The sequence below is a fragment of the Emiliania huxleyi genome (genome assembly GCF_000372725.1).
Source record: "Emiliania huxleyi CCMP1516 unplaced genomic scaffold EMIHUscaffold_297, whole genome shotgun sequence".
Taxonomy (NCBI): Eukaryota; Haptophyta; order Isochrysidales; family Noelaerhabdaceae; genus Emiliania; species Emiliania huxleyi.
In genome coordinates, this window is record NW_005199796.1 from 133,505 (window position 1) to 146,911 (window position 13,407).

Below are 13,407 nucleotides of genomic sequence, written 5' to 3' on the forward strand. Positions count from 1 at the left end.
GGGGTGCAAGCGTGAACAGGTGGGCGCTGCCCGACCTCGAGTCGGACTGGGTGCACTCCTCGCCCGGAGCCTCCCCGAACCTCCTCCCGACCCCTCCCGCCGACCCCTCCCGGAAGCGCACCCTCCTCCGACCAGGCTGCTCTCGATGTCGACCTGCTCGAAGCGGCGGCGGGGCGGGTGCTGGGGCGGCCCGCCTCGCCCCTCGCCCCCCCCTCTCGCCCTGGCCAGCGCCTCTTCACCCCTCCCCCGTGCGAGTAGGCGTCCCGGCTCGCCGCTCACCCTCGCCCCACCCCTGCGCGAGGGGCAGCGCGAGGCGGCCCGAGAGAGGGAGCGAGAGGGAGGGAGAGGGAGCGAGAGGGAGGAAACGGAGAGAGATGGAGAGAAATGGAGGGAGGCGGAGCGGAGAGGGAGCGAGAGGGAGCGAGACCCCCCTCCGTCTTCCCTCCAGGTGCTCCAAGGCCGGGACAGGCCACGCCCCCCCCTGCAGCGGGCCGGAGGGGGTTTGGACCTTTTTGGGACCCTTTTGGGAACCTTCTCGGCCCGGGTAGGTTGGGCTCCCTCCAGCCGGCAGAGGGACTCGGCTCAAGCGGGGTGTTGAGCGGCGGCTTTTGGGAGGACTCCCTCGGGAGGAGGGTGCAGGCCCTGGCGGTCGGCCCGGGGGAGCTGGACCATTTTGGATTCTGGGGGTGCCTCCCCCCCCCACCTCCCTCCCCCCCCCCCCCCCCCCGGCCGTCGCGCAGCAGCAGTCGAGGCGGGCAGTCGAGGCGGGCAGCGTTTGAGCCGCACCGCCTCCACCGCCGCGCGTGGTTTGCAGGTGCGTCATCAACATCGGCGAGGCGGTGAGCCTGTCCTCGGACCACGAGAGGAGGGTGGGGGAGGTGTGCACCTCGGCTGCACCTCGGCTGCACCTCGGCTGCATCTCAGCTGCACCTCGGCTGCACCTCGGCTGCATCTCAGCTGCACCTCGGCTGCATCTCAGCTGCAACTCTCTCAGCCGCATCTCGGCTGCACCTCGGCTGCATCTCAGCTGCACCTCGGCTGCATCTCAGCTGCAACTCTCTCAGCCGCACCTCGGCTGCAGCTCGGCTGCAACTCTCTCAGCCGCATCTCGGCTGCACCTCGGCGCGTCTCGGCGCGTCTCGGCGCACCTCCACGGGTGCGGTTGTGGCCAGGTCCTCGCCACGGCGTGCGACTTGCTGCTGGCCGAGTTCGCCACCAGCCTCGAGCAGGACTTGTGGCTGCTGCAGCAGCCGGCCGGCGGCGGCGTCGACCCTTGGGTCGCTGCGAGGCGGCAGCAAGCGTTGCATGCGCGCGTGAGCCGCAAGCGCTGCCTTGACTGACCGTCCGGTCGCGCGCTGGCCACACACGCTCCACGCGTGCCTTGCTGTGATTAGGCGCTGCTTGGACGACTGCCGCGCGCGCGCGACCGATTTCGCGCAGCGGCCGACAGCGATGGCCACGTTGCGCCGCCCTTGGAAGGCGAACATCCGCACGAGCGGGTAGCGCGCGCGCACCGCACGAGAGAGGGTCGGTCGTGTGGAGCGAGGGGTGGCGAGGTTGCGTCCAGGTGTATCCCTTCCGCGATCCGCGCGGGAGGTGACCCGGCCGCGCGAGAGCAGTTGCGCCAGTCGCCCAGGTCCGGGACGCGTCCCGGAGTTTGCGGACCGCCGCGAGTCTCCGATATATTTACGGCGTGATTGCTGAACGAGATTCTCTCAACGAAACGTGTCAGCGTTCTGCGCGCTGTTTTTCACATTTTTTCAGAGCTGTTTCCTTCCTCGCTCTCTTACCTCGACTAGCTAGAGGCCTACAGTGGTATAGAGCGTAGTCCGTAGAGGCTCTTACGAGGCATCAATCACACTACACACAAGGAACGCGGCTAAGCTGACTTCCTGTAGGGAGCCAGGGACTAGGTCTAGGATCTCGCGCAGAAGACACAGGCGCGCGCTGCGCCTCGCGCGATAAAGAATTTTACAACAAAACTCCCTCGCACGACACTGGGCACGGGACGGGCGCGCACTGGTACGTTAGGGTGCGCACAGGACCCAAAAGAAAATAGCTTTCCGCCTCAAAAAGGGACGCACGAGGCAAATCTGATGTTGGAGTGTTCCAATATAATATCAAAAAGGCCCGGCAGAAGGCGAACAAGGCGGAGAAGAAGGCTGCGGCGGCGGCCGCGAGCGAGGCCGAGCGTGCGGACTACCCGCACGCGCAGCTGCGCGAGAACGTCGAGTTCGTGATGGAGGGCCTGGAGGCTGCGACGCAGGCGGCGCGCAACCCCACAGGGTCCAATATTCAGGTCGCCTACTCGCTGCCTCCCGAGGGGGGCGGCGGGTTCGGCGACCTGGTGTACGCCACGGTCCCTCTGGGCTCCGTGGCGACGAAGGTCGCCCGGGACTGGCTCGCCAACGAGCTCTACGAGCCGTCCCGGCGCGGCAAAATTGATGCGGCCTGCAGGGACCGAAAGGTCGCCGACCTGATCACGGCTGCCGGCGCCTCGGCGCCGGCCGACGCCGTGTTCAGCGGCAGGTTCGCGACGGGCGAGGCGCCCCGCCCGACGACCTCCGCCTCCAAGGCGGACGAGGGCGACGGCGTCGGCGGCGATGGCGGGACCGGCATCGAGCACTTTGACCTTTTCGAGCCGGACCCCACCCCCATTGAGGATCTCTGAGGTCCTCCCCAGTCTCACCCCACCTTACCTCTGCCCCCCCCTCCCCCCATCCCTCTGCCTCCCATAGGGCAGGATAGCACTAGCATATGCGCCTAGTGCGCACTGGGCCCACATAGATGTGACCCGCCCACTCGAGTGCGGCGCCCGGATGCTAGTGCTTGAGAAGACACCACAAACGCGGCACGGCCCGTTTTGGATGTCTGCGGAGATTCTGTCTTAGCACACACAGTGAGTCATTCGGAGTCATTCGATGGCCAGAGTGCGATTGTGTGTGTGCGGGAGTTGTTTGTCGGGAGGGAGGGGCAGGCTGCTCACCCACGTGCACCGGGCCAGTGCTTGCACTTTGAATGCCGTGGGGCTCCTGCCCGTGTCCGGGTGTGGAGATGCGAGGGTCGCCCCCCCTTGCCCCACCACTTTGTGTGTGTGGAGAAATTTACCTTACCTTACCTTACCTTCCAATAGGAGCGAGGCCTCTTCCGTTGGGGGACCGAGTGAATAGCGAGGATTTCCCATTGTGTCCCCTTCGCGTGCGAGCGTGACACTGCACTTGGCGCCGAGCGCCCACGGCTCAGACCTTGTGCAAGCCGACCCTCGGTGCAAGCACCGGTCCGGACCGATGGCGCTCGGTGTGGAGCAAGCAAGACCCCCCCCCCCCCCCCTCGGCGCGCGCCCGACCTTTGAACGGCCGCCAGGAGCACCAAGAGGACTCCTCATGGCTGCACTCAAGTGGGCTTCGCCGGCCTCGGCGGGGGGGGCGGGTTGTCCCGGTTGCGGACGCCTTCTGCAGCCCCCTGGGATGGGGACAGCACCCCAAAACTGCCCCCTCGGCGGCATACAGCACTGCCAGCCAGCCTATTCCTCCTCCTCAAGGGCTGTACTATGGCCATATTGCGCCGCCTCCTACTGGCAGCCGGGCGGGCGCGCGCCGCGCGTGCCTCGGCGCGCGCACGGCTCGCAAAGTTCGAACGAGTACTGCCGCCCGGCCGCCTCAAGGCTGCCGGGCGGCAGTACTCGCCTCGCAAGGCGCGCACCGGCTGCTCTGGCTGCTGCGCCGGCGGCCGCTGCGCTGGCCGCTGCTGCGCCGGCTGGCGGGCGGTACGGCCGCCGGCGGCCGCTGCACCCGCGCCTTCCCTCGCGGGCGCCGTCGCGCCGCGCGCGCCCAACTCTGCTGGTACACGGCACGCGTCGTCACACAGCCGCGGAGAACAGGCGGTGCAGCGCGTGAAGCGCGCGCGATCTCGTACTTTCAAGGCTGGATCCGGCCATTCCAAGGGTATACCTTTGAGAGAATCCCCAGCGTCCCTCCCTCCTGGTCACAATCTCAATATCTCGACTCTCCAACACGAAGTGCTTCGATGGGGGTTGCCCGAAGGCGGCGACGGAGGCGCAGGCCGCGCAGACGCACCTCTCGACAGCGCGAGTATGCGGTACCCGTGCTCTGGCTCTGCCCCACCGAGCAGCCTTCCGCCGCTCCTCGACGGCTCCTTTCTTGCCCTCCCTAGGCACGCCGGGCTTTGTCGACCCCCTCATCGTCAATGGTGGGCAGCATTCCACGTACACCGACGGGTACGCGGTCGGCGTCACTGCTCTGATGGCGTCCGCCGGGGCTGGTACTGCTGCATATCGGCCGCATTCCGCTGAACTGTGGCCGCATCTCCGGCTGTAGGCGCTTGTCGGCTTGCCCGCTATCGGCCTGAAGGGCAAGTGCCGCCGCTTGCTCAAGTTTCCGGAGGAGCCTGCGCGGTGGCAGCCGCCGGGCGTGCCCGACTGCAGTGCTGGCGGCCGCGATGGTGCACCGGGCGGCTGGGCCGACAGTTGGCCGCCGTCGGTCGTGAGCGCCTTGTCGGAGCTGGTCCTCGGGCTCACAGAGGAGTACGTGGAGGACCGCATGCCCCTCTCGGAGGCGCTGCTGCGGCTGAGGGCAGTTGGGATGGGCGACTCTCGTTTCGATGCGGCACAACATCACGAGGGCACTGACGGCAGCGCCGAGGGCGACACGGCCCCTGGCGTTGGGAGTGGTGGCATTGCGGCGCAGCCCTCCGACGCTGCAGGGTCGGTTATGGCGCAAGCGGACGACGAGGAGCGCGGCCGCGTGACGGCGCTGTGAGAAGGGCGTCTCCTCACGCCTCCGCGTGTCAACAGGAGGAGCGCTGTTGCGTGGTGTGCTGGCTCAACCCTCGCGAGGTTTGCAGCGCGTCTGCCCTTGGCTCGTCTCGGCCCATCTCCTCACCTCGGCCCTCCCTCGTGCGAGGTTCGCTTCGGCTGCGGCCACGCCTCGCTTTGCCGCGGCTGCTACGAGGCGCTCCTCGCGCGGCCGCCCGAGGCGCAGCTCTGCCCCAACTGCCGCGCGCCAATCGGAGAGACGGCAGCCGCGCTAGCTAGGCGGATGCGGCCTTCTGGGAGACGCGTCCCTCACACGTCCACCGACATGTCGCCATAGGTGGCTGAGCTCGGCGCCTCCTCGCCGCGGCGCCCCCCTCTCGGCTTGTGAGCGACGTCTGTTCACCAGTCCACACGCGTGAACAGGCGAGCATGTCAACGCGGCGCCCACCTTTGTCATGGGATCGCGGCGCTCGGCGGGCGTGGCGCCACCAGATGAACGCGGGGACCGGCGAGGCGGGCGAGGCGGTTGACTAGAATCGTATCAGTTGATTGCGCCACAGGCTTGGACGTGCTATTCTGTGCGGTGGGCGCTCCCGAGAGGGGGCGAATCCGCATTTTCAAGGGAAACCAAAAATGGTAAGGTAAGGTAAGGTAAATTTCTCCACACACACAAAGTGGTGGGGCAACGGGGGGGGGGGGGGGGCGACCCTCGCATCTCCACACCCGGACCGCACGGGCAGGAGCCCCACGGCATTCAAAGTGACTTAAGGTAAGGTAAGGTAAGGTAAGGTAAACTTCTCCACACACACGAGGTGGTGGGGCAAGGGGGGGCAACCCTCGCGTCTCCACGTCTGACGACAGGAGCCCCACGGCAAAGTGACTTCAAAGTGCAAGCACGGACAGGCTCGGACTGGACTTGAACGTCCACTTTGAAGAACAGGCTCGGACTGGACACCAACGCGGTATGGGTGGACGCTGGACAGAGGGTCCTGAGGCGGAAAAGAAATCGCAGATCGCTTACTAATCCCACCCACTACCAACCGACTACTTGTCTCCACGCCTATTTCTCACAGCGAGAACACACGCTCGCGCCCTCGGACATCCTCGCGATCTCCTCCTCCGAGATTTGGATCGGCGCCACGTTGCCGAGGTCTATCCGAGGTCTAGCCGAGAATGTGGCCGAGGTACAGCCGAGCGGCGCCTCGCGGAAGATGGACTTGAAGCCGCTGGAAGGACTCGGACACGTCGCCGAGCTGCCGGCGGTCCGCAGCTGCCAGCCGAGCGCCGCGCGCAGCTCGCGCAGCCTCTCGCGAGTGTATCGCCTAAGCGCGTTACATCTTACAACCTTCGTTGTTCGTACAACAAAAGTCAACATGAATTTTATTTACAAGCCACCCTCCGCTCTCTCACAAACTCAACACTACTACCTAGGTAGGCACGGGACTGACTGAGGCACTGGCTCTAGGAAACTTCGATGCTCCGTCAAAACGCCTCTGCTGAGGGCAGCTTTCAGGAGCCGTCTGCTCCCCCAGCAGGCAGCAGAGCTGCACCGTGCGCTCACCACATCCACGAGAACCAGCCCTCCTCCTCCTTCTGGCGAGGTGCGCCGCGTAGAGCTAGCCGCACTCCAGCAGCGCCGCCCGGCAGCGGGGCGGGAGATGGAGAGGGCCACGGCTGCCTCACCCCGCTTGCCGCAACCGGGCTGCTATCGCTCTCCGCGCTGGCGCTCCCTCCGGCGCTCACGGGAGGCGACGTGTTCGACGTGGCGCGCTGCTTGCCACGCGCTTTGGCCGACAGGACCGGCTGCGCGTTGGCGGCCGTCGGTGTGCCGCTCACGCCGGCAGCTGCCCCGGGGGTTGCGGGGCCGCCGCCACCGCCGCCGCCGCTGCCGCCGCCGCTTGGGCTACTCGAGCCCGAATCCAAACCACGGCTGCTGACGCTGACTACGTCTGTACTGTCCGAGCTGCCGCTGCCGCCGCCGCTTGGGCTACTCGAGCCCGAATCCAAACCACGGCTGCTGACGCTGACCACGGCTGCTGACACTGTCTGGTCCGGATCTGAGCCCTCGCTTTGCCGGCGTCTCCGGCGCCTCTTGACACTCCTCGCAATCTCCTGCTGGGATTTGCCTCGCTGGCGCGGTCGCCGCCGAACGAGCCGCGCCACCGACATGAAGTGGTTGAGCTGCTGCAGCTTCCGCCGCAGCAGTCCCGCATCGCACGGCGCGGCTCCCATGCGGCGCAGCACGTGGCGCAGGCTCACCTTCCGGTGCTCGGGCGAGCCGTAGAGGGGTATGGCGAGCGCGTTGTAGAGGTTGTAGGGAGGCTGAAGCAGCACTTGCGGCGTCTGCCCTTGAAAGAAAGTGGAGAAGGCGCAGCCTCCGAGGTTGGGCGTCTGCTCGTGCACCATCGCGATCGTGATTTTCCGGTCCATTGCCGCCTGCACCAGCCATGCGACGGTGCCGTCCGGGTCGTACCACAGGCGGTCCGTCATGTAGAGCAGGAGCACGTGACGAGAATTGCCGGGGAGCGCGTCCGCAGTCTCGAGCGCGTCGTCCGCCTCGCGGATGGCCACGACGCCGTCCTTGGCTGCCTTTGGCGCCAGCGCGCGCCCCGTCTTGGCCGCCTCCTGGACCTCCTCCGCCACAGACCAGGCGCCGTCGTTGTCGCGGCACACGAGGATGGTGACGGGGCCGACAAAGGCGAACGGAGGAACCTCCCCTGCCACCATCACGCCCGAGGTGAGGGTTTCGGGGTGCCTCATGTAGTACGGGGAGTGTCTCAGCATGCGCAGCGCGATGGACTTGAGCGACTCGAGCTGGAAGGCGTTCACCCGCACCCACAGGATCGGGTCCTCTTTTTTGAAGATACGGGCCACCATCTCGGCCGGCCCTGAGTAGGAGGGGTAAGTGCCAAATCCGGCGTCGTCGACGCAGTGTTCGACGCACTCGGCCTCGAGCTCCTCGAGCGCTGCGCCGCCCTTCTCGACATCGGCCTCGTGAATCGGGATAAAGGGCCGGTCCAAGGCGAGGCCCGCGTAGAGCTCGCGGCGGCAGTTGCGGCTTTTGAAGTAGCCCACTGACAGAAAGACGAGGAAGGTGGTGGCGTCGCCGACCGACTCCTCGAGGGCTCCGAGGTTCTCCAGGCAATCCACATCTAGCCAGATCCTCACGTCGGGCATCACCAGCTTCATCTGCCGAACGATGGTGTGCGTCTGGTCTTGCCCCGTGGACCAGATGTGGCTGATGAAGCCGTGGAAGTGGCACTTCTTCGACATGTCCATCACCGGGGCGCGGCCGGTCGAGAGAAGCCGGATGGTGGGCGCGCGGAGGGCGCTGGTGGCCTTGAAGACGACGAGGACAAGCGACAAGGCGATCATCGCTACGGTGAGCACGATGACAAACGCGCTCGCGCCGAACGCGCTCTCGAAGCCCACGAGCGTGTCGCACATGTCCTCGTAAGCAACGCTCTCGCAGATCTGAACCACGGTGCCGAGGACAAAGCAGCAGGTGAGCAGCAGGTTGGCGGTGCACGCGAGGTAGAAGTCGTCGAAGCGCTTGAAAGGCTTGACGAGGGCGAGGGCGGTGAGGAAGAGGGCCGAGACGACAGAGGCGACGACGAGGCGAAGCAGCTTGGACGATCCGTCGTCTGTCTGGATGAAGAGCACCAGCGAAGCGAGGAAGAGCTTCCGGTACATGTCGGCAAGCTCCCAGTAGTGGCAGCTAGCGTTGTAGTCGCGCCAAAGGAAGCGGCAGGCGCGAGAGAGCATTGTCACACGCAGGGCCCGCACGTCGCGGCGGATCCAGAGCAGCAAGCAGAGGAGCACAAGCGGGACCAGCACCGGCCAGAGGACAAAGAAGGCCCAAAAGTAGGCGTCGAGCCCGCGGTACATCTCGTCGTCGGAGCGGCAGAGCACCTCGAGGTCGGCCACGAGGTAGCTGCGTCGCGCGGTCGTGTCAAAGACGCTGATGCCAAACGTCTCGCACATACGTGCCTTGAAGATGGAGCGAGAGACGGAGGGAAGAACGAAGTAGGCAACGAGGATCGCCAAGTACAGGATCCGGCTCTGCGTCTCTCGGACAAGTTCGCGCCAGCGGTGCTTGTTGAGCTCCGAAACGGTGACCTCACCATCGCCATCTGTGTCGATGACGTCGACGTCCTCGATGTGGTCGGGGGTGCCGTCACCGTCCACGTCGACGGCGACGACACCACGGTCGGGGATGCCGTCACCGTCCACGTCGACGGCGACGACACCACGGTCGGGGATGCCGTCACCGTCCGCGTCGACGGCGACGATACCACTCGTACCAGACTGCCACCGCCGTCCCCTCCGACTCTGCCAGACCGGATTTCGGAGCAACAGCCACACTGTTAGCGCATGGGCGGCAAAAGCGGCGCTTCCGAGCAAAATGACGGCAAATGGCCACAGAGCGGCGAGCAGCAGCCGGTGTCTCATCGAGCCGATGCAAGCGTCCGGGTAGGTCAAGCCGAGGAGGTCGAAACTGAAGAATTCGAAGACGCGTATCCAACTGGTAAAGTCCTCGTGCAGACGAGCGCCGTACACGGGGCCGAGCGTCGTAGCGACCTGGTAAAAGCTGACCACAATCTTCAACTTGGGTTGAAACCCGACGCGCGCCTCAAGTTGGCTGAGCCGGGTCGCCGTCGCAGGGCCAAAGATGCGGCGAAGCGCCTTGACGGCGATGCGGCTGAGTGCTCGGTAGGAGAGGAATGCCGTCCCTGCGAGAGCGACGAGCGCTGCTGCTAGGATGCCAAACCGCCCCGCTGTCGGGCAGTCGGCGCAACCTCCCTCCTTACGGCTGAAGTACTGCTCGTCGCTCACGCACCACTCGCAGAGCGGGCCCGTGTGGCCCGCATCGCAGCCTGCGCCAGTGAGAGCGTCAGAGCCCACGTCGCCGTAGTCGAGGCGGCGGTGGGAGTGCTCCACGTTTGCCGCACTTCCCGAGCCGCTGCAGTGCTCGGAGGCGACGCACTTGTGGAGCTCAGTAGTCTGGTTCGAAGCGCGCCAGTAGCCGCGCGGGAAGCCGAGGGCCTCGAGAGTGGTGTTGGGCGAGCTGCAGTCCGCGTTTGGCGGGCACGGCTTGCAGTGCTCGGTCGGGGATTCGAAGATGACGACCGGAAGGGCGCTCACGTCCTGCAGGTAGTAGCCCGTCTTGCAGATGGAGCAGGTGACGCCGCCGCCTCTGCTGCTCAAGGGATGCGGACACGGAATGCACTCGCCCTGTCCAGGGTTGGCGGCGTATGTTCCGGCTGCGCATTTGCTGCAGAAGGCGCCGCCAGCGCTTGAGGAGCCAGGCTCACAGCTATCGCACTCGGAGAGGCCCTCCGTGGCGGCGAAAGTGCCAGGCGAGCACCGCGTCGGCTTGGTGGACCCCGTGGTGGCAAAGTAGCCCTTCTCGGCTAAGGTGCACTGCGAGGCGTCCTCGAGGTCCGTCCTGCTCGAATAGCTTCCCGCCTCGCACGGTAGCGGCGACGCCGCACCCGGCTTGCAATAGCTGCCAGGGGCGCACGCGTGGCAACCCTTTCCACCCGTGTCGTCTTGGTATGTGCCACCCGAGCAGCTGGCGCACTCGGAGAGGCGCTCTGTGGCAGCGTAGCTGCCCGCCGCGCACTGCCTCGGAGGCGCGGCGCCGCCCGGGCACGACGAGCCCGCCGGACAATCGAAGCAGTCTGGCAAGCCGTCTCCGTCCGTCATGTTGGCGTACGTGCCCGGCTCGCACGTCGCGGGCAGCTCGAGCGACGCGCCGACCGGGCAGAAGCTGCCAAGCCCGCACGGGACGCAGTCAGCAGCGCCGGCGTCGCTCTGGTAGGTTCCCGCCTTGCAAGGCTCGCACTCGGCGTTGCCCGAGCCGAGGGAGAAGCTGCCAGCGCGGCACGCGCGCGGAACCACGGTGCCAGTGGTGCAAGCGTGGCCCTGTGGGCAAACCTCACAATCGCCCGCCGACTCGAGGTCCGTCCTGTTCGAGTAGCTGCCAGCCTCGCACGGGAGCGGCGCCGCCGCGCCCTGTGGGCAGTAGCTGCCCGGCAAACACGCCTTGCACGCCGTGGCGCCGCCGTCGTCCTGATACTCGCCCGCAGGGCACTTCTCACAAATGCCGTGCCCCTCGCGTGCGGCAAGAGTACCCGGCGAACACGGCACCGGCTCGGTGCTGCCGGCTGAGCAGGCGTGGCCCGCAGGGCAGGCGGTACACTCGTCCGGCGCGCCGAGGTCTGTGGCGTTCGAGAAGGAGCCGGCAGGACAGGGCAGTGGCGCCGCCGCGCCTTCTGGGCAGTAGGTGCCCTGCAAACACGCCTTGCACGCCGTGGCGCCGCCGTCGTCCTGATACTCGCCCGCAGGGCACTTGTCGCATGCCTCCATTCGCTCGAATGGCGCGATCGTGCCCTCTGCGCACTCTGTCGGCACTGCGGCGCCGCCTGCGCAGAAAAAGCCAGGCGCACAAGGCTCACAATCGTCCAGGCTGAGCACCGCACTGTCCGAGCTGTTGCTGAACGTGCCAGATGCGCAATTCGACGGCAGCTCGAGGCTGCTTCCTGCAGGGCAAAAGGTGCCGCGGTCGCACTCGAGGCAGCCAGCCGCGCCCGACGACGGCTGGTACGTGCCCTGGTCGCAAGGGGAGCACACATCTGTCCCGCCCTCAGCGTACGTCCCCGGCGAGCACTCCGTCGGCGGCGCGCCGCCGCCACCGCACGACTGGCCCGCGGGACAGACAAAGCACTCTGGGATGCCGTCGTCGTCTGTCAAGTTGGCGTACTCGCCAGGCTTGCACGTTGCGGCCAACTCGTTCGACGCGCCCTGCGGGCAGAAGCTGCCCGCCCGGCAGCGGATGCACGTCTCGTTGGCTGGCTGGTCCTGGGTGGGGATGGCGGAGGGGGTCGGGTGGGGAGGGCTGCGGGGGAGGGCGGCGGAGAGGGCGGCAGGGAGAGGGAGTGGTGGTGGGGCGGGCGGTAGGGCGGGCGGTGGGGCGGGCGGCGGGGAGGGCGAAGACCTGATAGTAGCCAGCGGGGCAAAGCGCGCAGACGTCGTTGCGCGGGCCGGCCGCGACGGTACCAGACCTGCACGGCGTCGGCTCCAAGCTGCCTATGGCGCAGGCGTGGCCCGGCGGGCAGTCCGCGCAGTCGCCTGCCGACGTGAGACTGGTGGCATTCGAGAATGTCCCGGCTTCGCAAGGAAACGGAATGCTGGTCCCGGGCGGGCAGAAGTGGCCGCTCGTACACGAAAGCGGCTCGAGCGTCGATTCGTGAGGGCAGTACTTCCCCGCGGGGCAGGGGCCGGCGCAAGCGCTACTCGACTGCTCGTCGAAGTCGTCAGAGCCGAGGAGACCAGCGGCGCAGGCGAAGGGGAAGTCCTGCTCGACGGGCGACGCGGGGAGCTCGTAGAGACGCTGGCCGAGGAGGCTCGGGTCGCCGCCCCGCGCGTCGTCCCAATTGCAGGGCTGCACAAACGTCGGCGCTTGGCAGTACCACTCCGCCCGAGGCTCGAGGGTGAGCGAGCAGTCGTCTCGGTGGGCCAGACAAGCAGACTGCTGCGCCGCCTGGTACTTTGGGTGGTATGTGCAGGCCGCGCGGAAGATTTCGCAGCGGCCGTTTGGCAGCCAGCGGCCAGTCGGGGCGGGGAGAGCATAGGCGACCTCGCCCTTGAGGGAGAGAGCGCGCCCCTCCGGGGCGGCGCAGCCGTGGACGAGGGTGCCGTTGCTCAGGGTGGTGCGGCCGGACGCAGAGTAGAGGCCGCCTCCAGAGCTCGTTGCAACGCAGTTCGAGATGGATGAGCGGGAAAGGGAGAGGCCGTCCGCCATGGTGTACACGCCGCCGCCCAGCGCGGCGATGTTGTCGCGGGCCGTGCAGTTCACCAGCGAAACGGTCGACGGCACGCAACTCGTCCGGCTCCCCGGCCGGTTGCAGAAGGCGTTGGAGTGGACGTTCCAGGACGGCGCGATCGCGATCCCTCCGCCCTTGGAGCCGGTGTCGTTGGCTGCGTTGCCGTAGATCTCACAGCGTCGCAGGATCACGTCGCCCTGGATGTGGTGGATCTTGATGCCCGCCCCATTTGCCAGACCGAGGTCCACGGCCGCGTCACTCTGACTCGACGGCAAGTAGCCCCCCGTGATCTTCAGCCCGATGAGCTCGACCGTGTCGCGCGTGCTGGAGGTGTAGGGGCTACGGCCAAGCGTATTGGTACGCCCAAAGTCGATAAAGATGGCGCGGCGCCCACCGGGTCCTGCAGACGCGCCGCGTGCATCAATCACCGCCGTGCCCGGCACCTGAGCTTCGAGGACGAGGCCGCGGAAGATGCACAGCGCGGAGTTTTGGCCCTCCTCGGTGAGCGTCGCTATGCCGTTGAATGATGAGGTGCAGTCCGCACTCGTGTCAAAGGCGTACGTTCCTGGTTCGAGAACAATGCGGGTGGCCGTCACGTCTTCAACTGCCAAACGGAGCTCCTCGCTCGATCTGACAACTCGTGTCGGCGGCGGAGGGGCGGGCGGCGGCGGCGGCGATACAGGTGGCGAGGGCGGTGGCAACGGCGGCGGCGGTGAGGGTGGTGGCGGGGAAGGCGGCGGTGCCGAGGGCGGAGGTGGAGAGGGAGGGGGCGGCGGCGAGGGTGGCGGAGGCGGCGGCGGCGAG

The 13,407-nt window shown here is 67.0% G+C and overlaps 1 protein-coding gene across 1 annotated transcript in view; it reads right to left on the minus strand.

Moving 5' to 3' along the window:
* Positions 1-6,331: 6,331 nt before the first annotated feature.
* The window catches only part of EMIHUDRAFT_116540 (hypothetical protein), a gene marked incomplete at both ends in the record, with an annotated part of 33,169 nt that continues 26,093 nt past the window's right edge, over positions 6,332-13,407 (minus strand). The window contains 3 exons of the mRNA XM_005775684.1: positions 6,332-8,764; positions 9,116-9,460; positions 12,636-13,233. Coding sequence (XP_005775741.1) covers positions 6,332-8,764; positions 9,116-9,460; positions 12,636-13,233 — 3,376 coding nt within the window. The remainder of the gene's footprint in view (positions 8,765-9,115; positions 9,461-12,635; positions 13,234-13,407) is intronic.